This window comes from Coffea eugenioides, chromosome 7 (genome assembly GCF_003713205.1).
Source record: "Coffea eugenioides isolate CCC68of chromosome 7, Ceug_1.0, whole genome shotgun sequence".
In the NCBI taxonomy this organism is placed as follows: Eukaryota; Viridiplantae; Streptophyta; class Magnoliopsida; order Gentianales; family Rubiaceae; genus Coffea; species Coffea eugenioides.
The window spans coordinates 8531217-8553751 of record NC_040041.1 but is presented as its reverse complement, the minus strand read 5'-3'; the positions used below and the strand labels follow the sequence as shown (position 1 = coordinate 8553751).

Below are 22535 nucleotides of genomic sequence, written 5' to 3'. Positions count from 1 at the left end.
TTCCTTGAACTTGGGACTCCAAACGGTTGATTGTTATAGCCATTTGATTCATTTGATTTTGCAATGATTGCACCTGTCCCAGTTGATTTCTCATGCTTTGCAGGTCTGAATCCGTCTTTTGTTGATTAGCAAGTAATTGCTTCATCATCTCTTCCATGGACGGACTTGAGTTTGAAAGTGGTGGTGGGCGATGATGGTACTGCTGTTGGTGTCCTTGCTGTCTATTTGGCACAAAGTTAGACTGCCTATTTCCTCCATAACTAAGGTTGGGGTGATCCCTCCAACCAGGATTGTAGGTACTTGAGTATGGGTCGTACGGCTTTCTTGGCGCGGGCGCGTGGCCAGCCATGTTCACCTGTTCAGCAGTTTCTTCTTGAACCATTGGACACATTTCCGTAGGATGACCCACGGCAGTGCATACCCCGCACACTTTGACATGTGAAGCACTCCCCACAGCTAATTGTCTTACGAAAGATGTTAATTCGGAGATCTGCTGTTGGATAGAGGACGTTTCCACCTCATTCACCCTACGCGTCGGGATGTCCTCTCTTGAACCAAACTGCTGTGAGTTCTCAGCCATCCCTTCAATCAACTCCCATGCTCCTCGAGGGGTTTTGTTCACTAACGCCCCTCCACTTGCAGCATCGATTATGCTTCTGTCCCTGAAAAGCAACCCCTCATAGAAATATTGAATGAGCAGTTGCTCACTTATCTGATGCTGAGGGCATTTGGTGCACAATTTCTTAAACCTCTCCCAGTACTCATAGAGTGACTCGCCTGGGTGTTGTTTGATACCACATATTTCCTTTCTTAGGCTTGCAGCTCTAGACGCCGGAAAGTACTTGTCCAGAAATTTTTTCTTCAATTGATCCCACGTGGTGATACTACCAGGCGGTAGGTAGTAGAGCCAGTCTTTCGCGGAGTCCTTCAAAGAGAAGGGGAAAGCCCTCATTTTTATTTGCTCTTCTGTAATTCCCGGAGGCTTCATACTGTTGCAAACGACGTCGAACTCTTGCAAGTGCTTGTAGGGCTCCTCACCTGGTAGACCATGGAAAGATGGCAAGAGATGAATTAGACCAGATTTTAGTTCAAAGGGAGTGTCATCATTTAAATGTGGAAAAGTAATGCACAAGGGCTGCTGATTTAAATCAGGAGCAGCCAACTCCCTTAGTGTTCGTGCATTTGCCATAGTGACTTCCTCTTGGTCTGAATCACTTGAATTGTCACCAGACAAATTTGTCGGCTCAACCTCTGGATCAAGTTCCTGAGGTGCAATATCGTATTGCTCCTCCCTGAGCCGCCTGGTTTCTTTCCTCGTTCTACGCGCGGTCTTCTCTACTTCAGGGTCGAAAATTAATTCGCCTGTACGAGAAGAGCGAGGCATAAACTAGAAAAATACCAGAAAAAAATGAACTTAAAAAGAAACAAATGATTAACGCCAGTCCCCGGCAACGGCGCCAAAAATTGACAGGTGTCGAGCCTGTGCAATAATAAATACCTACTCGAGAAAAATGAATTTTCTGTGTATAGTAGTGAGTAGGGTCGAATCCACAGGGACTGGGAAAAATTTGATTCCTTTCAAGTTCGGGACACGGGGGATTTTTATCAGAAATAAACTAAAAATAATTAAACAATTTAACTAAAAATAATTAAATAATTTAACCAAAAATAATTAATTAATTAATACAATTGTAAATAGCAATTAGATAAATGATAAATAAATTATAGCCAAGGATACAACTACGCAGACACAGTCCATTCATCCGATCATTGATGCAAAGAAGGTTCACTTAATTTTATTAATAGGCTAGTTATAGTCGCCGATAAACTCTAACGACCAGCTTTTCCTTAATTTATTGATAACCAAGGTACGACCGTTGATTACTTCTAACCAGGAAATACTCCTAGGTACGACCGTAGGAATTAATTTCCTAATTGCATTAAAAACTAGAAAAGCCTAACCCAAATTAATAACACGCTACGAGGGTTATTTAAATCAGATTGCATGTCCCCCTAGTATGTGAAAATACTAGTTGTCACTAATATTAACCAACTAAACAATTACGGATTTAATTGATTAATTTGACAGGAGATTAATAAGTCAAATTGCACATCGGGCCCTTGATATCCAATTAACAAAATAATCCCATGGAAATTAAAATAGAAAACATGCAAATATTAACAAATTAAGGAACACGTAAAATTAATTAGATCTCACAGATATTTGGGACTGCGTCTTCGCGTTGATCCTTGACTAGATGAGAAAATTAGCCACGCCTCATACGAAAATCTTCACACAATTCAATTGAATTTAAAGACATCATCTTTCTTCGATAATTGAGAGAGTGAATAACAAAGCTCTCGGAAGAAAATAAGAAAATTGCACAATAGAATTCAACAAACCAAAACAACTCCCTATTCTCTCCTCTGGAACATCCCTCGGAGAGAAAAACTAAAAACTCCTCTATCCTCCTACGGAGCTTATATTGAGAGAAAACTCCAAAACTAGTCTAATGTCTTTTTGAAGCTTGTTCCTGCAATTCTCCTCTACACTAGTTTTTATAAGAGAACTAGTTACGTAGGAAGCAAATAGAAAAGCTACTTTCATCATCAAAGTCCACCTATGGCTAATGAGTACATCTCCCAAAAGAAGAACACATTTTCTAAATCAATGTTACGTGGTCCCCGCAGAATTGTCTCCTTTTGATTTCTTATTGTTAGTGGACTTGCCAGGACTTAATAATAGGAAGGCAACTCTTCATCAGCAATTCCCCTTTTAACACTTTTCTGCTCCACTTTCTGAAATTATATCCAAATACCAAATATAAATATATATTGACAATTAAAGCAATATTTGGCAAGGATAAAGAGGAGAATTAACAATAAAATTACTAACAATTAACACCCTATCAATATCATATGTAATATCCGCCAAATTTTGTTCTATGTTTACAATTTATTGAAAGTGAATTACATTCTAAACAAATAAAATTATGTCCTGTAAAATAGAACAAAAATCAATCCAAGCAATTTTGCTAATGACCGTTTAAGTCCCTAGCCCCCACATAAACCACTCCCACCGTTCACTCAGTCAAAAGCAAGAACAAAGACAAGATGGCAGAATCCATCCAAGTGATTGTGTCTATTGTTCTCTGAAATAGTCGATAATATATATATATATAATTTTTTTTCAAATAATTTTTTACAAAATCGAGAAATATAGATTTTTGGGTTTTGAACTTTTAGGCTCTGAGTTCATATTAAAAAGCTCAAGTTTAGCTCATGCTATTATATGAGTTTCTGACTCAAATCGAGTTTGGCCCAAATTCATAATTAAATACAAATTATATTACATAATTGTATATAATATATATTTTATAATTATGAATTAATACAAATTAATATATAAATTATTAACATTTTATGTCGTGGTATGTATAATTATAAACTATAGATATTATTATACATATTTTACATATGCGCTTATACTCATACATGGGTTGAACTTTAATTGAATTTGAGTCTAGTTTCATTCAAACTCGACTCAAATGTAGGGCCTGTTTGGAACCTAAATTTTTTGGGAGTTTGTCTAAAACTTTACTGTAGTGCACTGTAGAAGTTTTTGAAAAAATTTTGTAGAAGTTTTGTAAGGTGAAAAATTTTTTTGTAATAGTTTTTGTAAGATAAAAAATTTTGTAAAAGTTTTTGTGAGGTGAATTTCTTTTCCTTTTCTTTTTTTCTTTCTCTTTCTTTTTCTTTTTTTCCTTTTTCTTTTCTTTCCTCTCTTTCTTTTTCTTCTTCTTCTTCCTTCCCCCTCCCGCCACTCCTCTCCCCCCTTTCCCCTTCTCCTCTGCTCTGCATTTCCCCGCCACCCCCACCAGTTCCTCCCCTTCCCCCTCCCCTCTACAAGCCCAGGCCCCGCTGCCCCCGCCTCCCCATCCCCCCGCCAGCCCTTCCCCCGTCAGCCTCTCTGCCCCTTCCCCCTCCCCTCTGCAAGCCCGGCCCCGGCCGCCCCCCGCATCCCCCTCCCCCCGCCAGCCCCCTTCCCCCCCAGCCTGGCCCCCGCTACCCCCCAGCCCCTTCCCCCGCACGCCACCCCCTCCCCCCGCCAGCCCTCCCCTCTCTCGTTTCCCCCTCCCCTGTTCCCCTTCTCGTTTCCCGTTTCCCGCCACCCCCTCTGCCCCGCCATCCCCACCCCCTCTGTTCCCCTGTTCCCCCGTCAGCCGTAGCGTTGGCGTGACTGAAGTCAATTGTGCTTTCTGCTTGACCATTTGATCAAGATCTTTCTTTCAAACGAACTGGTCATCTTCATCCTCTGCTGGATTGACTTGCTTGTGCTTGACTTTCATTTTCATGCTGTCTCTGCCTACAAGGAGGAATGCAACCTCTTTAGAAGTCAGCTAGGCAGGCTCGATGGAATCTGGGTAGGTTTTCTCAATAGATGAAAGGTTTTTAAGTACCAGAGCAGGAGGAAAGTAACTGCTGCTACTGCATCGGTCGGGGGAGTTTGGCCAGGGAGGGAGAAAGGAAGGAAAAAAAAAATTTGGGAACGCCGGTGCCGGAATAGGTGGCCGGCGCCGGAAACGGCAGCAGAGGTGGTGGCCGACGATGAAGGTATGATGGATGGGGTGGGGGAGAAAGAAGAAGAAAGATAGAAGTTTTTTGTGTATTAGATATTTTGAAGTGTGTAGATTAAAAAATTTGATAAATTTTTTTGGGTTCCTGTAGCTAAAGTTGTTAAAAAACTTGTAGCTAAAAAACTTGGCCAAAAAACTCACTTCCAAACAAGCCCGTAGTTTGGCCATAATATTTAAGTTCAAAATCTGTCCGATCCAATTAAAACTTAGGCTTGGTGAGTTTTTTCGAGCTGAACTTAAGCTGATCGCACTTCATTGATAATGCTAGTATTTAGATAAGAGATTATTTTAATAAGATAGTATTTTGAAAAAAAATATTATAATATTTTGTATAACATAATTTATGTGAAATAAAAAAAGATGGAAAAAATAAAAAAATAATTAAAAAATATATTTTCAATGCAATTAATAACAACATGTTTGGATTGCTAATCATAGGGTTCTATCTTTCCTTCACCGCTGTACAGCTGCATGTTCACTGTGACTTGACGTTGATTTTGATGAGATCTAAAAATAGACAATAGAGTGGATGCAGAAGATGATGTAGGCTGGCATCGTCGGCCGCGCAAGCCACATGCAATGGGATGGAGTTTGGTGCGATGGTCTAAGGCGGCTGATATTGCCCGCACCACATCTTATTTTATTGCTAATAATGCCCTTGAGAAGTCAAAACTTACTATGTGACTCGTAGTCCTATCTCTTTTGGGCCCCACGCTTTTTTTTTCCCCTTAAATCTCCATTTAGTATTCCCTCAGTCGTCGGTCTTTCCACTCCCTCTCCCCAACCCAAGCCAAACCATCTTTGTTGGTTTACTAAAATGAGTAAATGGATAAAATCAATGTTTTAAAAATCGAACCGTTAATTGAACCGGTGAAGTGAAAGGGTCGAGATTCAACCAGTCGGACCGATTCAACCCCGGTTCAATGAATTTTTTAAAAAATAATTTATATAAATATATATATATGCACAAAATAAGACATGTAATGGACTAATTTAATACTTTATATGATGAAAAGTTTACTATTTTTGAATAACCTGGATTTTTAAAAATAAATTTTTTAAATTATAAGTTAAAACAAATAAATTTCATTTTAATTTCAATTATATCTAAATCCAACCCAAAAATATCACAATATTTTGAAATTATACAAAATTCACATCTATGAGAATTTAGACATTGTGAACTTAAATTTTAATTTACGTTTTGGGATTTAGAGATTGCAATTTAAAAAAGGAAGTTTGGAGTTCGAAGAAAGTTAAGAGAATCGAAAATATAAATGTAAACTTGATAAGAAACAAAAAATGAGATAAAAGTGAGTGGTTGTGACATTAAATAATTTGGGTTAAAGAAAAATAATTCTTTTTTAACTTTTTTCAATTTAATGGACAAAAATAAAATTAAAAGATGGAAGAAAACACCAATAAATTAAAAATAAAGAGGTTTGATTAAAAAGGGAGTGACAAAAGCAAAAAGAGGATAGAGAGAGAGAGAGAGAGAGAGAGAGAGAGAGAGTTGAAGATTAAAAAGAAAGAGCCATGAGATGATGAGATTTTGTAAGAAAAATGGAAAAAAGAAATATGAGTGTTTGTTTTATATAAATAAGTTATCAAAAAAAACTAATAAGATGTGATGGTGCAACGGTTAATACATTGGTCTTTTATTACAAAGATCTTGAGTTTGAATCTTGATAGTTGCATTTTGCAAAACTTTTTTTTTTTAAAAAAAAAAAGAAAGTTGAAAATCGGAAACCACCGGTTCAACGGTTTGCACGGTTCGATCGATTTTTGACCGGTTTCCTGACAAAGTCAACTACGACATAGAACCGAACCGGTGTCATGGCCGATTCACCGGTCGAACCAACCGGTCCGGTCCGGTTTTCAAAATACTAGATAAAACACCTCTCTGCTGAACAAACAATTACCACCTCGAGGGCGAAGCTAGAAAATAAATTTAGTGGGGATAAAATTAAGATATAAAATTTTACTAGTTACAACATGAAAAAATATATGTTTAACTAACAAAATACGAAGTTATGCGTGTAATTAGTCTACAATTTAGCAACCAGATAAAGTATCTCTCAAATCTCAAATCCCTAATAAAGGATTCTTCCACTTCTCCTCTCACAACACTAAAAATTTTCTCTAGATTTTTATTAAAATGAAATAAAAATGAGCAATGTTTGTGAGTTCCAATGTGTTGTGAAAAAAGTTTAAAAAATTTCAAATGGATTTGTGTTCCGGGAGCATATTAGAATATTTTTTTTAAAAATAAAAGAATAAATACAATTTGAATCTCTTTCTCTGTTTAGACAAGGTGGTGTCATTTATTTTAATTGTTGTTAAATTATTTGATATAAGAGATACAAACAAAATATACACAATTATTTTAAATTTTGTTTGAGGATAGTGAGGATAATTTCATTTAAGTGTGAGGCCAAGCCTGCAATTTTATATGCAGATACAAAGAATTTAGTGGGGACAATTCTCTAATACTTTAAATTTTATTGAAGAGTAATGGGGATAATTCATTTAAGTGTGGAAACAAAACCATAATTCTATACATAGATATGGAGATTATGGTGGGGTCAATTGCCCTCCACTACCCTACACTGCCTCCATCACTGTTACCGCCTGTAATCAAAGCGGACGCAAGAACCTCTGCGGACGCTATCTCAATCTTCTCCTCAAAAATGTCCTAGAATACATTATGCTTCATTTTGTACACCAAAGGAAGCAAGTCCATCCCAATTATAGCCCTTTCATGCGGGGTTTTTGTTGATCCCATGAAAATCAACGTACGTCATGGTGAACGTATAGCTATATAGCGGTGCTAATCACTTGCTAGAGGGTGATGTGTCATTAGAGCTGGCAATTTGTCCCAAGTCCCAATGGGCTACCCATGCCCAAAGGAACTTTGGGCAGGATGGGTATTATAATTTGGTATTGGGTTTAAGTTGGGACACATCCCAACTATACCCATTAATGAATGGGAAAGGATGGGAAATACTTGGGTACCCATTGGGCTCAAATGGCAAGGGCTCCGTTTGGATTAGCTGTTTTTGGTAGGTGTTTTTGAAATTTTTATTGTAGCAGTGTATATGAAAAATTTTACTATAAAATTTTTGAAATATTGATATATTAATATGGATGGGATGTTTCTTGAGTTATTGTATATTACTGTAACATTGTATTTGAAAAACTTATTTTTTGAAAAAAAAGTCAATCCAAACGGAATCTTAGATTCAAAAATTATCTTTAACAATTTTTATAGTTATACCAGCGAATATAATCTAGTAGTATTCCTAGTCATTATCCACAAGAATTTCCAGCATTTCAGTTAGTTTAGACCTGTCATCCTTGGACAATGATGATAAATATTCAACATCCTAAGGACCTTGGCCATCTTGATATATGTTGGAATATGGCTGTATATCTATCTTTTCCTTTATTTGTTAATCCAATTTTTGGTGGGAATCTTGAGTATAAAGCACTTGCATGTTTATTTAATAAAACTAAAAGAAATTTAATAAATCAAAAATATTAAAATTATATAAAAATAAAAAATGAATTAAAGGAAAAAATATGTAGAAAATGGATTTGGGTATTGGGCGGGATCAATCTAAACCCATCCCAAAATGATCCCGCCCAAGTTAGTCCCAAAACACATATGGGTAAGGTTGGGCCCAAACCCATATGACTCGGTTCCATCTCAAACCTAAGCAAATCCCGCCCATCCCGCCCATTTTGCCACCTCTATGTGTCATGTAGCATAAGCTAAAAGGCCAGCCTTGATAAATTTGAATAAAAAAAGACGTGGGAAATACCAAATCGATAATTTACGAAGTCATATACTGGTACAAAGTTCTTTGTTCAAACAATGGATCGTCACCATTAGCCTTTATTTGTTCAAACGTCTCGACTGCAACGGACTTTGCACGCTCAAATTAATGGACTTTTGGTCTTTTAACATGCTATGAACTTACATTTCTACAATCCTATTCGGGTTTTGCCCTCCGCGACGCTGTTTAAAACTTCTAAATAACACAAGAAACATGACGAAAAGCATGTTTATTTGATTATAACAGGAAAACATATTGCCTAGAACGGTTAATATGCATATGTTAAGCAATCTGACTCAACTTAAATTTTGTAGTTACAAGATATTAGGGTTTCTTTATTTTTAGTTAAAAACATTAAAATTTTTTAGTTTTTGAATAAAACTATATATATTATTCTGACTTTCGATCTGCAATAAACAAGTTCTTACTTCTTGGGTGTACTCAAATTATGGATGATATGTAAATATTCAAAGATTGGATAGATTTTCTTCAAGACGCTATTCTGCTTATATAATATAGGAAACTCTAGTAGATGTGCCCTTTTTTGTTTTTTAACTATATAGAGGGTCTATAGGGACTCACAACAAATATGAATTTAGAATACTTAACCAAACAAATTATGTATTCACGAAAAGAAATTGCCTTGTTGACGTTAATTTATCATGTGATTTTGACACATCAACCTATAAATAATCTGGGTTAGGTTTGAACGTTTATAATTACATCTATACTTGTTGATGACACAACATGATCCAATCCTTCTATGCACTCGCATGATACCACATTTCGTGATAAGATCACAAACAAGGAGTGTGTTTGGACAGGAGATTATTTGAAATAATTATTATAATACTTTTTATGATGTCATATATGTGAGATAAAAAGGTGATTGGAAAGATAAAAAGATGTGTTGAAAATATTTGTGATGCAAGAAAATTATTTTTGGCCAAATAATGGCTATCCTATTTTTCTTCATTATGCATCTCATATTTTTATTTAGGGTTAAATGCAAACCCCCCTTCCCTCCCCCCCCCCCCAAACAAACTATATATGCAGTTGCAGTTTACCCTCTAAACTATAGTAATAAGCATTTTGCCCCCTTGAATGATACGTTTGAACAACACTATCCGTACTATCTTATTTTTTTTTTCTATTCTTTTTTTTTATTTTTTCCTTTTCTCCCCTTTCTTTTTTCCCCTTCTCTCATGGAACTAGCCAATGTTTCCCTCCAGGGACAAAAGACTTACGTCAAACTTTTTAAAATTTTTAAACTGCTTTTTTAATTTGTTTATTTGTTAAATTCATTCTTAATAATTCATCATAAACTCTTTGTTATTGCAAAAGATCTGTAGCTTGTAACATAAAGTGTATTAATCTTGTAATTCAACAATTTAAGTACCTATAAACCAATTAGAGTTCACAATTATTCAACTATTTATAACAAAATTAACATATTATATATCACGTAAGAAAGAAAAGTTATATGTGTAGTGAAACAAAAGATAAGAATAAACAACAATAGTAGTTCTTTTTTTTATTTGTTATTGATACTAGTAATAATTGATTAATCAATATCTCTATTTTGTTCTTATATATTTGAATATTTCAATTTCTTAAATGACATTGACTTCAACATTTGGAAAAAAAATCTTGTATACCATAAAATTATTTTCTAAAATATTGACACGCGAAATTAAGAAATAAACAAGTTTTGACTAATCTAGTATACTGATTTAAACAATGCTTAAAGAAAATAAAAAGGAAGAATCTAAAAAGAAAATTAGAGGGGAAAAAGAAAAATAATGATGCTTAAGATAAAAGATATAGATTTGTCCAAATATAATGTGAAAGGGGACAAAGTACTTATAAAAATAACTCAGAAGGTAAAATGCAACAAGGTATATAGTTGATGGAGGAGTTTTTTGCATTTGCTAATAATTCAAGAACATTTGAAGCAAATGTTAATCTTTTTATTTTTCAGATATATTCGACTTTTACAGTCATCAACTTAATATTGACATAGTACTATATATATCAATGTTTTGAAAATCAGACCGGACAGATCGGTTCGACCTATTGAACTGCGAACTAGCCATGCCTCTAATCCGGTTCAATTGAAAAGCCAAAGAATTAATTGAACTAGTCAAAATTAGTCAAGAACCGATTGAATCGGTAAAAATCGAGAGATTCAACCGATTTTTATTAAGTTTTTATTTTATAAATAAATATTTTAGTTTTGTTCAAAATTCTTAATACTAAAATGAATAAAAAATTATTAAATCTTTGAATCAGGGTGGAACTGCGAACCAGAAGATTTTTCGGTTCACACTTCAGTCCGGGTTTAAAAACATTGATATATATAGTAATTAGAATCCGAAACCCCTGCAGTTGGTGGGCCAACTGCCATGCAATCATTTGCTCAAGATCATGCAAGAAAGATACGATCTGATCTAATTCGCATTAAAATAAACTCAAAAAATAGACGTTATTTGAAGATAGATGCATCACCTTATTGTTAAATAGAAAAGAAAATCGATCTATAGCTATTCTAGGAAGCGTTATAGCCAAATATAGTAAATCCTAGTCTTACCCAAAAAAATTTTTTAGCAAATGCTAGTTACCTAGTAAGAAAGAATTATTTTATAGTATATTACAAGAAGTGAATTTTTATTACACATAAAAAAAAGCTAGAGAGAACAATTTTGCTAAATTTTCAACTTCCCAAAAAGATCAACAATGCATAGTTATTAAACCTAATCGGGGATGAACCTTTCAAAAAAAAATTGGGTCCACGGGTTACTGGTTCAATCAATGGGTGAGTGGTTCAACCGGTGGGTCACTAAATATATTTAAATATTATGTCTCATAATTTTTGATATGGTTGAAATTATAAATTATGCCATAATAAATGCTCGATTAGTCTAATTTATTATAGAATCATTAATTCTTATAAGAATTAACAAGCTAAATTTAATTAGTAATCTACCAAATTTCAAGTATAAAATTTTATCTAAATGTAATTATCTAGTTTATTTGTGAATTTTAAATGCAAAAGTTTATTAAGAACGATATTTATCTTTAAAATGAATTGTATAATATGTTATTTTTTAAGTCAATTTCATAACTTATAGAGCTTGAGGAATAATAAAATGTTATTAAAAGATTCCAAATAGAATTTGTTTTTGAGAAATAAAATAAGAATAAAAGTCTAACATATAATATAAAAAGGATAAAATCATCAACAAATGGGTGGCTAGTCCGGGGGCAACTGTAATCTACTTTCTTGCATGAGGTTCTAAATTCAAATCTCTATTCTAGTATCTTCACAAATTTTTTCCCTTAACATGTAGCCGGTTCCTCCCAAAATCCAATTGATGGCCCGGCCCGGCTCAATAGCCGGTTCATCGAATCTCTACTCTTAACATCTTCACAAATTTTTTCCCTTTAACATCTACTCTAACACAGTGACTTGTACATCACTCATTTTCCCTTAACAACATGTGATGCTGGAAAGGCAGTAAATCGAATCAATTGGTCCACACATCGTACCACCCAGCTTCTATATATCAGCAAGTTGTGCACTCCGCAGGCAAGGAGGAAAAAACCATAATAGAGTTCTAAAGTTCCGACAATATTTCATGGCAAACAAATCCGGCAGCTTACATGTTGTCATGTTCCCATGGTTAGCCTTCGGCCATTTCATCCCTTTTCTAGAGCTCTCCAAGTTCATAGCTCAAAAGGGTCACAGAGTTAGCTTCATTTCCACCCCCAAAAACATGGATCGCCTCCCTAAACTCCCACCGAATTTAGCATCTTCTATTACTTTCGTAAAAATCCCACTTCCCCCAGTTGATGGGCTACCAGAAAATGTGGAGGCCACGGTAGACCTCGGCGGTCTTGATGTTGCCTTTCTCAAGAAAGCCTATGATGGCCTGGAGCCCGATTTGACTCGTTTCTTGGAAGACTCAGCTCCGGACTGGATTATTTACGACTTTGCTCCATACTGGTTACCTCCCATTGCGGCTAAGCTTAATATAGCGAGATCGTTCTTCTCTATTGTTAGCGCCTCAACTGTGGTATTCTTTGGACCCTCTTTTGATGCAATGATCAACGGTACTGATCCCAGAAGTAAGGTGGAGGATTATATAGTTCCGCCGAAGTGGATCCCATTTGAGAGTAAAGTGGCTTATAAGCTGTACGAGAGTAAATGGGTTGTGGGAGCTAGTAATCTAGATGGCTCGGGTGCATCGGATATGTATCGGGTTGGATCGGTTATAAAGGGTGCAGACGTCGTTTTAGTGAGACATTGCCGCGAGTTTGAAGGCCAGTGGTTAAATTTGCTTGAAAATTTGCAACAACGGCCTGTGATGCCGCTGGGATTGATGCCGCCCAAGGTGGAAAAAAGCGGCCTTGAAAGCAACGAGTCATGGATTGCAATCAAGAAATGGTTGGATGGTCAAGGTAAAGGCTCGGTGGTTTATGTGGCGTTTGGGAGCGAGGTGTCAATGAGTCAACTGGAACTCGGTGAGTTAGCCCTCGGGCTGGAGTTATCCGGGGTGCCATTTTTCTGGGCTCTAAGGAATCCATCTGGGCTGCCAGAGGGGTTCGAGGATAGAGTCGAGGGAAGGGGTATTGTTTGGAAGAATTGGGCACCTCAGCTTAACATACTGAGTCATGACTCAGTGGGTGGGTTCCTGACTCACTGCGGGTGGAGTTCGAGTATAGAAGGACTCATGCTTGGTCATCCACTCATCATGCTGCCGTTCGTCATCGATACAGGGTTGGTTGCTCGGATTCTGGAGGAAAAACAGGTGGGCATAGAAATACCAAGAAATCCGGTAGATGGATCGTACACGAGAGACTCAGTGGCCAAATCGGTGAGGTTGATCATGGAAGAAGATGAAGGAAAATTCTACAGGGACAAAGCTAAAGAAATTAGCGCAGTATTTGGAGATCGAGAGCTGCATGACGGCTACGTACAGAGGTTCGTAGATTACTTGGAAAAGAACGTACGCAAATCCACATGAGAAGAATTAGTACTATCTTGTAAAATTTGGCACTAGTATTATTGTACAATAATCAGTGCACTAGTATCCATTGTGCAATTTAATTTTTCTGGTTGCATTCTTAATCTACAAGCATATAACTTTAATTAATTATGTTGACTGAATCACTATAATGTATTGCTGCCTTAAAACTGAAGGGGCTTTTGATATTCAACTTTCAACAACACAATAATGACTCCAGATAATCTGCTGCTCCATGCAGCAGCTGTCCCAGTGCAAGTATTAAAAGAAAAAAAAATTAAATAAAAGATACACAGGTCGCCTTCAAATTTGTTCATTTGAATCATTCCTTTGGCTAAATGAATCACGAAAGCAAACGCCCATTAAATCCTGGGGAATAAGATACAAGAACAACTTACCGCGGAACACACTGATTTTTCCATCAGACAACTTCAGATCTTTCTAGTGTCATGAAAAGATTCTCAATAAACAATTGCTGACAATCTAGCAGAAGAAAACAAGAAAAGAAATTGTTAATATATGTCAACATCGACCACCAACTTCAGATCTTTCTAGTGTCAGTAAATGTAATACATACCCAATAATCGACCACCAACATCTAATAAATGTCAACAAATTATTGTGCTAAGATGTCATCAAACAGTGAGGCGTGATTCATGCTGTCTACAACTATGCAATACCATAAAACTCTTTGAGGAAAAGGAACTTAAACAATACCCCAAGTTGAAATCTCTGTCTTCCTAAAGCCCTGAATTTGTCCATGGCCAACGAGTCCAAGTTGCACTTAGTGATGTTGCCTTGGCTGGCCTTTGGGCATTTCATCCCATTTTTAGAACTCTCTAAATTCATTGCTCAAAGGGGTCACAGAGTCCCCTTCATATCCACCCCTAGAAACATCGCACCCCTCCCAAAAATCCCTCCACATCTTGTTTCTTCCATCACCTTTGTTAAAATACCACTGCCCCAAGTTGAAGGACTACCAAAAAATGCAGAGGCCACCATGGACATCCACACAGATCAAATGTCTCTATTAAAGAAAGCCTATGATGGGCTTGAACCTGAACTGACTCGATTCTTGGAGAATTCACTTCCTGACTGGATCGTTCATGATTTTGCCTCGCATTGGGTACTACCAGTTTCAGCTAAGCTAGGAATTTTGAAATCCTTCTTTTGTATTGTCAGCGCCTGGTGTTTGGGCTTTCTTGGACCATCAGACATGTTGATTAATGGCACAGATCCAAGAAGCAAGGCTGAAGACTTCATGGTCCCGCCAAAGTGGGTAGCTTTTCAGACAAAAGTGGTTTACAAGATCCATGAAACTGATTCCGTTCTGCGAATTGCTAATCCCAACGTTTCAGGTGCCTCGGATGCATACCGAGTTGGAATGGTGACCAGGGATTCAGACGTTGTTATTGCAAGACACTCCTACGAGTTTGAAGGCGACTGCTTGAAGCTGCTAAATGAGATACATCCCACTCCAGTGATGCCTCTGGGATTAGTGCCACCCCATTCCAAATTGACAACAAAATAGATGATGAGATGAATGATGAAGCTTGGTTTCCAATCAAAGAATGGCTCAATGGTCAAAACAGAGCCTCAGTAGTTTATGTAGCATTAGGGAGCGAGGTGCCACCCAGTCAAACAGATATCAGCGAGCTGGCTCTTGGGCTAGAGCTATCAGGGGTGCCTTTCTTTTGGGTTCTGAGGAAGCCACCCGGCTTCAGTGAATCTGAATCAGTTCAGTTGCCTGAAAAGTTCGAAGAGAGAGTACAGGGAAGGGGAATGGTATGGAAAGGTTGGGTGCCACAGTTGAAGATACTGAGTCATGAATCCATTGGCGGGTTCTTGACTCACTGCGGTTGGGGTTCCACTATAGAGGGACTCGCATTTGGTCATCCACTTATTGTGTTACCCTTTCTGCTGGATCAAGGGTTAAATGCTAGGGTTCTATAGGACAAGCGGTTGGGAACAGAAGTGGCAAGAAATGAACAGGATGGGTCATACATGAGAAACTCGGTGGCCCAGACAATTAGATCGATCATGGTTGAAGAAGAGGGAAAGATAATCAGAGACAGGGCAAAAGAAATGAGCGGAGTAGTAGGAAACAAAGAACTACATGATGCTTACATAAACAAATTTCTTGAGCTTTTGGAGGATACTCAACACAAACCCAAGAACTAATTCCGACTGTTAGTTTTTTACAACAAATTTGATCAACTTGCGCCCCTCCCACAATATGTTTATCATTAGTTAATTCTTTTTCTTTTTAATTTTTCTTTATGAAAGTGCCATGTAGTAATTCAACTCTTCGTTTCTTTATATTAGCATGCCGCCTATTAATATAAAATTAGTGTCTGGTATAACTTTTAAACATCAAATAACGAATTCCCCTTAATTTCTTTTTGTAAAAATGTCCTACGGTGATCCAACTCTTACTTTCCTAATATTAACAATCACAAGTATATCACTTTAATTTAGTGTATGGTATGATTACTTTAACTTTTAAATAGCAACTAAGAAAATACTAATTTTTTCTAGATATTAATTATTAGAACTTTGAAGTAGCAACTAAAAAAAACACTACACCAATAGGAAACAAAAGACAAATATCTTCATAGCACAACAGCCCACACCCAGAATCAATAAGTATTAGCACAATAATTTCATCTGTAAAATCTTTTTACAAAATTGGCATTCTACAACAAACACTAATATTTATGTAGGATTATGCTATAGAACTAAAAGAGTAGGAAAACTTATCAAAGAATGGTACCTTTACATCTGTACAAGAAGGTATTTAACTGAATTATCCTATGAGGCATGCAAAGTTAACTCATTTTCCTTGAAATCAGGCTTCAGTGCGGTATCCCTACCCATCAATTCTTGGAATCCTTTAATCTTTACAGGAGGAGGCCTGACCAAGCAGCTGGGAATAGAATTGTGCAGAAGTGAGTATAAAATGGGTCATACACAAGAAACTCGGTGGCCCAGACAGTTAGGTTGATCACTGTTGAAGACAAGGGAAAGATATTCAGAAACAAAGCAAAAGAAATGAGTGTGGTTGGAAACAAAGAGCCACATGATACTTAAGTCAACAAGTTTCTTGAGTTTATGGAGGATAATCAACACAATCCGAGATCTGATCTTGACATGCACCACAGTCACAGATTCTCTACTCCACACTGCAGGTGTTCTGGATCTTCTAAATATTTTTCCTTTATAAATTCATCTATCCTAAGAGCAAAACATTAAAATGTCACTATCAATAAGTAATTGCAAGCTACTTATCATAAAAAGTTACAGGCTATCCCAAAAGTCAAACGTAACAGGCATTAGTCCAAGTGCACAGTTCATTGTCAGCATCGCAACTGTACAGCTCAAGATTGTCATTGTACCTCAGGTTGGTCGTAAATGTATTGCTATATATATTATATATTATCCTGGCATTCCTGATCCAATACTGTTTTTCCCTAACATAGGGTAAAGGTTGCCAATTTCCAAAATAAATTTGAGATTATATTGAAAACAGAAGGGTCAAGTATTAAGCAAGTAAACATCACTAAGAAACCCATATTCAGTTAAAACAATGCCTCTCATATTGACATGTAAAGGGCTGTCAACAGGGCCCGGTTAGCCCAAGCCCGGCCCATTTAGCCTGCAAAAGCCCAATGAGCCTTGTTTTTAATAGGGCTGGGAAGAGCTTGGTCATAATAGGCCCAAATTATATGTGAGCCAAACTTGAACCTCATTAGCCTCAAGCCCGATTGAGGCCCAGCCCATTCATATGTATAATTATAATTTTATATATATATAAATATATATATTAATTGCATATTGAATAATATATACAATTTATAAATATACATATTATAACATTAAAATATTAATAATTTACATACAAATTTATAATAATTTATAAACATTAATATATTATATATAATTATGTAATTAATTATGAACTTGAACCCAAAGCTCATATTAAATGATGATCTGAGCCCGAGCTTGAGCTTTCTAGCCTAGGCCTGAGCCCAAAAGCCCCATTTATTTTTTGAGCTGAGCTTGGGCATGCCAAAGCCTGCTCATGGAGCCTGATTGCACCCCGAGAGTATAACCCACAACTCAATACGAGTTTAAAGCTTTGGCTTATATAATACAATGTGCCTATATGGCAACAGAAGCTGTCACACACCTCTTTTGATAAATGCAGAAGCTATCACCCAATGGTTGATTTGAAAACAATCTGAGAATTAATTTAGAGGTCACTTCAAGGTATATCTTTTCACAATATCTTCCCATTAGAATTTTGAGAACCAAGTACAGTAAGACAAAAACAAATGAAGCAAGCACACGAGTACACAAACGACGAATAGCAGCAGACTCCACACAACACTACATATACTTTTTCAAAAGTGAAAACAAGAAAAACAAATAATAGATTCTTTCCGGGTGATACATTCTCTGCCATGAATCAAAAGTCAAGTGGGCCACGTATTGAAAGGACATTCCTCTAGAACACTTATTTGTTTTCAATATGCTTCATATGTATCCTACCACTAATGGAGGAAAGCTGAGATTAATTACACAAACAAAAAGAAAGAAAATAATAAATAACGCTAGTAAATTTTTTGCAGTATTTAATGGGCATAGGCATCTATTACCAACATGAGAGAATCAATAAAGTTAGCATAACAATTTCATTTTCAAAACTTTTTCAGAAATTGTCATTGTGTAACACATGAGATTTAAGTAGAATTTGCACATTGGAACTTGGAGAGCAAGAACACTTCTAAAATAGTACCTTCTATGCCGGAAGGTATTAAACTCAAAGCTATACTATTTGGCCGGTGATGTTAGTTTGTTTTCTTCCGAATCATGTTTAAGTGTAGCATCCCCACCCATCAATTCTTGAAAGCCTTCAACCTTTACAGGAGGAGCCCTAGCCATCCCCATGTTCCTAAAAAGGAAGCACATGTTAGTAGAGATATTGTCACATCCTAGCTAATATTCAACAATCAAAGTTCCTTACGGGGACTGCATTTGAGGAATTTGAGGCGAAGACATGGGCCTGAACTGATTGCTAGTTTGGAAAGATGTCATAGCAGCGATTTGTTGCTGACGAAATGGCTGCAGCTGGGAATGCCGGGAATCGATTGTGGCAAAGGTATTATTGTCCATTGGGAAATCAGATGGATTTTCAACCTTGACTTCCACCATAGGCCTATCCTTGTCCATATTTATATTCATGTTCATACCAGGACGAGGTGTTGACTGCTGTCGTCTTCTCATTCTCTCCCATTGTTGATGCTGCTGAAAAGCCAGATTCTGGGAATTAATCATCTGTTGAAGCTGAGGAAGCATTTGCCTTGGAATCTGTTAGTGGGAAGAATATGTTACTACGTTTACAAGGAGGCTAACAGTAAAACTTGGCAGACTAATTTATTCAGCCAAATTCCTTTACTATTAGACCAAATAAGGAGCACAAAATAAAAAAAAATGTAAAAGATGAGCAAAAAAAGGGCAGACGTACGCCTTTTTTCCACAAATGGCAGTTCTCCTACATGTGCATAGTCATAAATTGCCTTGGAATAAATGTCAGGGACGACAAATACACCTAAGCCAACTACAACTTACTGGCCAATTTCTTATTACTACTGCCTTTTAGAGTTTAAAGATAGTTTGAAAACTGTAGCAAGACAACTTGCATGAAAATTTCACCATGGACAGTCCTCTGATCTCCCAGAAAGTTAATTGTAACACTAAAACATGGTGTCATATTCTATACACCTGCTGCGATGGCCGGATGGGTCCTTGGTTCTGTGATTGCAATTGCAACTGATATCCCTGTACTTGTTGCTGAGTCTGCGGTACAGGATTCCTGGTAGCATCCTTCACAAGCTCAGACAGTACCACAAGATTACTGTTGAGGCAACATGGGGGAATGCATTAGAAATAAACTTGAAAAGAAAAAATGTTGTCGACAAAAATAATTACCATATCAAGCAGATTACTCATTAAGTTCACCGCTCAATCTTTATATGGTTGCTGGCATGGCATCAATATTTGCAAGCTCTTTACCCTAATAATGGATAGAAATCTATGTGCAAATTGGCTACCAAAAGTTTGTTCCCCTGAAAGTTTACACTATCAGATTCTGGATTACCATGCTTCAGGGAGATCTTATATTTCTTGCAAAAATTAGAATGTGATGCATAATTCAGTACGCATAATTGAGCATCATCAGCATTCAGGTATAATCAAGAAACCATTTACACTAACAACTATGAAATTGACAATATAACACTTTGTACAATCTGATGTGACAAGGATTGATGTTCACCTATATCCAGTTGTGTGAAGGAACATCTTTAACAACTCCATGACTGAGCATTGCTTTCTGTAGCTATCAGCAAGTAGCTTTAATGTACGACCTAATTTGCATACATGACTACTTAATAACTGAGACAAAACTTCCAGTGGCACTTCTGAGGAACCTTCAAAACCAACTTTAGATAGGAAACGAGCTATCACTTTCTGTGATAGCTGTGATGCTTGCTCCTGACCCAGAAGTTTCCCACGCCCATCATAACCAATCTTTCCACGATTTTGATTTCCTTTTGGATCCATACTTAGGTATTCTGGTCTGATACCTAGCCTTTCAATCATGATAGGACTCTTGGTAACGATCTGAGGTAAGGTGTCTAGAATCCCATTGAACTCCACTTTTACGTTCAGTGAAACTCTATGTTTCTGCAAGACAGCACTATCTGGAACACAATTCATACTAAACATAGTTTCAGGGAAAAACGGTGCTTCATCATCAAGTGCATTGTTGTCCTCCACTATTGAGGTTAACAGCATGTTTGACCCGCTGTCTAACATGGAATTGCCAACACCAATGTTCTGATCTACCTTGAAAGCAACTCTCTTTCTCTTGTGATTTTCCGCAACCCTAAGATAATTATACATATGTTCAGGAGTCCTTTTTTCTGTTTCCTGATCTCCGAAGGATAGTCTGTATGATTTACTTGCTCTATACTTCTCAAAAAACTGAGCATACCATGTTTCAGGTAATTCATCGAACTTGAACCTTTGGGGCAAAGAACCAATTTCTGATTCAGTGTGCCTCGATCCAACACCAAAAGATGATTTGCTCTGAAAAGAGAAAGAGTAAATAAGTTGGTGAAGTAGTAGAAATGGAGAAGAAAATTAAATTAAAAAGACCAATGCATGATGTCAAGTCAAGCATGAACGAGAAAAACTTCTTTTTGTGGTAGTGCACGAAAAGAAAAGAATATAACCTACGAAGGAAAGCACAACTCTAATACACATAGTACAGGAATGATAGAATCTCCTACTACCAGATAGAATGTGATGAGAAGTTTAGAAAGCAGACCTAATTACTAAACTTCATAAGCTCTGGAAATAAATTTCAGCTGAGTTAAAGTAGTGGTGCAACAAAATATGAACGAATTGTCAGCCAAACTTGGTAGAAAGGAGTGCATACAAAATGAACAAATATCCCCGGGGCGTGGCGGGGGCGGGGAAGGCCTCTTGGTACTTCATCATTGATGATTTGACCAAGAAAAAAAAGATGCTCTAACCAGAACAAATTTTTCACATCAGGAAATAACCAACAAATTAATGAGAACATAAAGAGGAAAAGAAAGAAAGAACAAAAAAAGCGAAAAAACTTCTAATGTTTATCGCAGATGTCAGTGCATAACCTTCTTGTTTGTGAGAGAGAGAGTTTTGACTAAATTCCGACCATTCTATTCCCAAGAAATTACAACTATAATCACCCAATTAAGTTTAAAATTAGAATATCATCTAACCCTTCCAACTAAAAAGCACTTTTGATAATGCTAAAGCTCTAAGGTTGGCATTTATAAATTGATACTCAGACATGAGTCTTCAAGAGACATGATAAAAGCTCTTTTTTCCTGACGAGCCATTCTGAACAAACAGTGGCTAAAAAGCTAATTCAAGCTTTGCATTCAGCTTCCATTCAGTTAGGCAATGACATCTCCGAAAAAAAATTAGATGCTTCAGATTTTAGAAGCAATTTTATTCTCTTCTCAACAAAAAATAACAAAAACAACTCAACCATTTTCATTTTACTTAACAAAATTTAAAACTCAAACACCTCTGGCAAATGTGATCATACATCCTCATCATTTGACACCTATTATCCAAGAATTCATGAGAAATTCAACTTAACTAGCAATATCATCCCATAATCTTACATATGGAAATCTATTGACTGGAAAAACGCTCAATCATATTCCTAATTTCATCACTTTGACTTCAAAAATCAACCAACAATTGAGAAAAAGAAAAGAAAGAAAACAAAACCGAAATTCTGAAAAGGAAGAGAGTTTATTTAGCAAAATGAAACCTTTGATGCCGTCGCATTTGCAGAAGAAGCAAGAACACTATCCGACCGTTGAGCAGCTTCCTCCAAAGTGAAATACACATCATCACCGTGCAACTGCAAATCTGAGAACAGAAAATAAAATTAGTCAAAACATAACTAGAATACTCAATTCCTTAAAATAATTCTAAACTCAGTAATTGTCCCGTACAATTTGGATTCAGTTTCGAGATTGCATTCGAGGACGATGAAGGTGATAATAACTGAGGATTATTATTAGGAGATCGGAGGAAGAGAGAAATTGAGGCTTTATCGAAAAGGAGAGCTCGTGCTCGGAGCTGGAGGTGTAGCAGCGCCCTAGTTTTAAGCGAATCGACGGCGGTGGTGGCGGAGGACGAGGAGGAGGTTGAGGAGTCGGCGGCATAGTCAGCTCGCATGAAGGCTTCCCAAGCCGAAGGAGAAGCGAGGAAGTGAACGAAGCTGGAGTGGAGGGAGTCGCCGAGCCACGTGCGCCATACGCCGTGGCTCTCCAGCTTCCGAGCTAGCTCGTAGCCTCTGCCGTCGTCTCCCAGCAAAGCCATGTGTGCGTATCTGTCTGTGTGTGAGGAAGATGGAGAGTGATGACTCGGAAGAGCAATGACGGGTGAATTTTGCGGTCGGG

At 37.0% G+C, this 22535-nt stretch overlaps 2 protein-coding genes, 1 non-coding gene and 1 pseudogene across 7 annotated transcripts; 3 read left to right on the top strand and 1 right to left on the bottom strand.

Moving 5' to 3' along the window:
* Positions 1-710: 710 nt before the first annotated feature.
* Positions 711-817, top strand: LOC113778935. The gene has a single exon (XR_003469400.1). It is a non-coding gene; the product is annotated as a small nucleolar RNA R71 (small nucleolar RNA).
* An 11110-nt stretch (positions 818-11927) lies between these two features.
* Positions 11928-13607, top strand: LOC113777677 (putative UDP-rhamnose:rhamnosyltransferase 1). Its single transcript, XM_027322837.1, has one exon. It carries the CDS (start codon positions 12115-12117, stop codon positions 13501-13503), a length of 1389 nt encoding a protein of 462 aa, XP_027178638.1. The 5' UTR covers positions 11928-12114; the 3' UTR covers positions 13504-13607.
* Positions 13608-13967: 360 nt separating this feature from the next.
* On the bottom strand, positions 13968-22535 carry LOC113778850. 5 transcript variants are annotated; one of them, XM_027324368.1, is made up of 7 exons: positions 22086-22535; positions 21899-21999; positions 19841-20655; positions 19288-19420; positions 18530-18873; positions 18302-18457; positions 13968-13986 (listed from the first exon to the last, which is right to left on the bottom strand). In XM_027324368.1, exons 1-6 carry the CDS (start codon positions 22453-22455, stop codon positions 18337-18339), a joined length of 1884 nt encoding a protein of 627 aa, XP_027180169.1. In that variant the 5' UTR covers positions 22456-22535; the 3' UTR covers positions 13968-13986; positions 18302-18336. The 5 variants fall into 5 exon arrangements, with proteins under 5 accessions (XP_027180169.1, XP_027180164.1, XP_027180167.1 ...); XM_027324363.1 differs by lacking the exon at positions 13968-13986 and adding an exon at positions 16165-16510; XM_027324366.1 differs by lacking the exon at positions 13968-13986 and adding an exon at positions 16165-16429.
* On the top strand, positions 14238-15782 carry LOC113778851 (annotated as a pseudogene).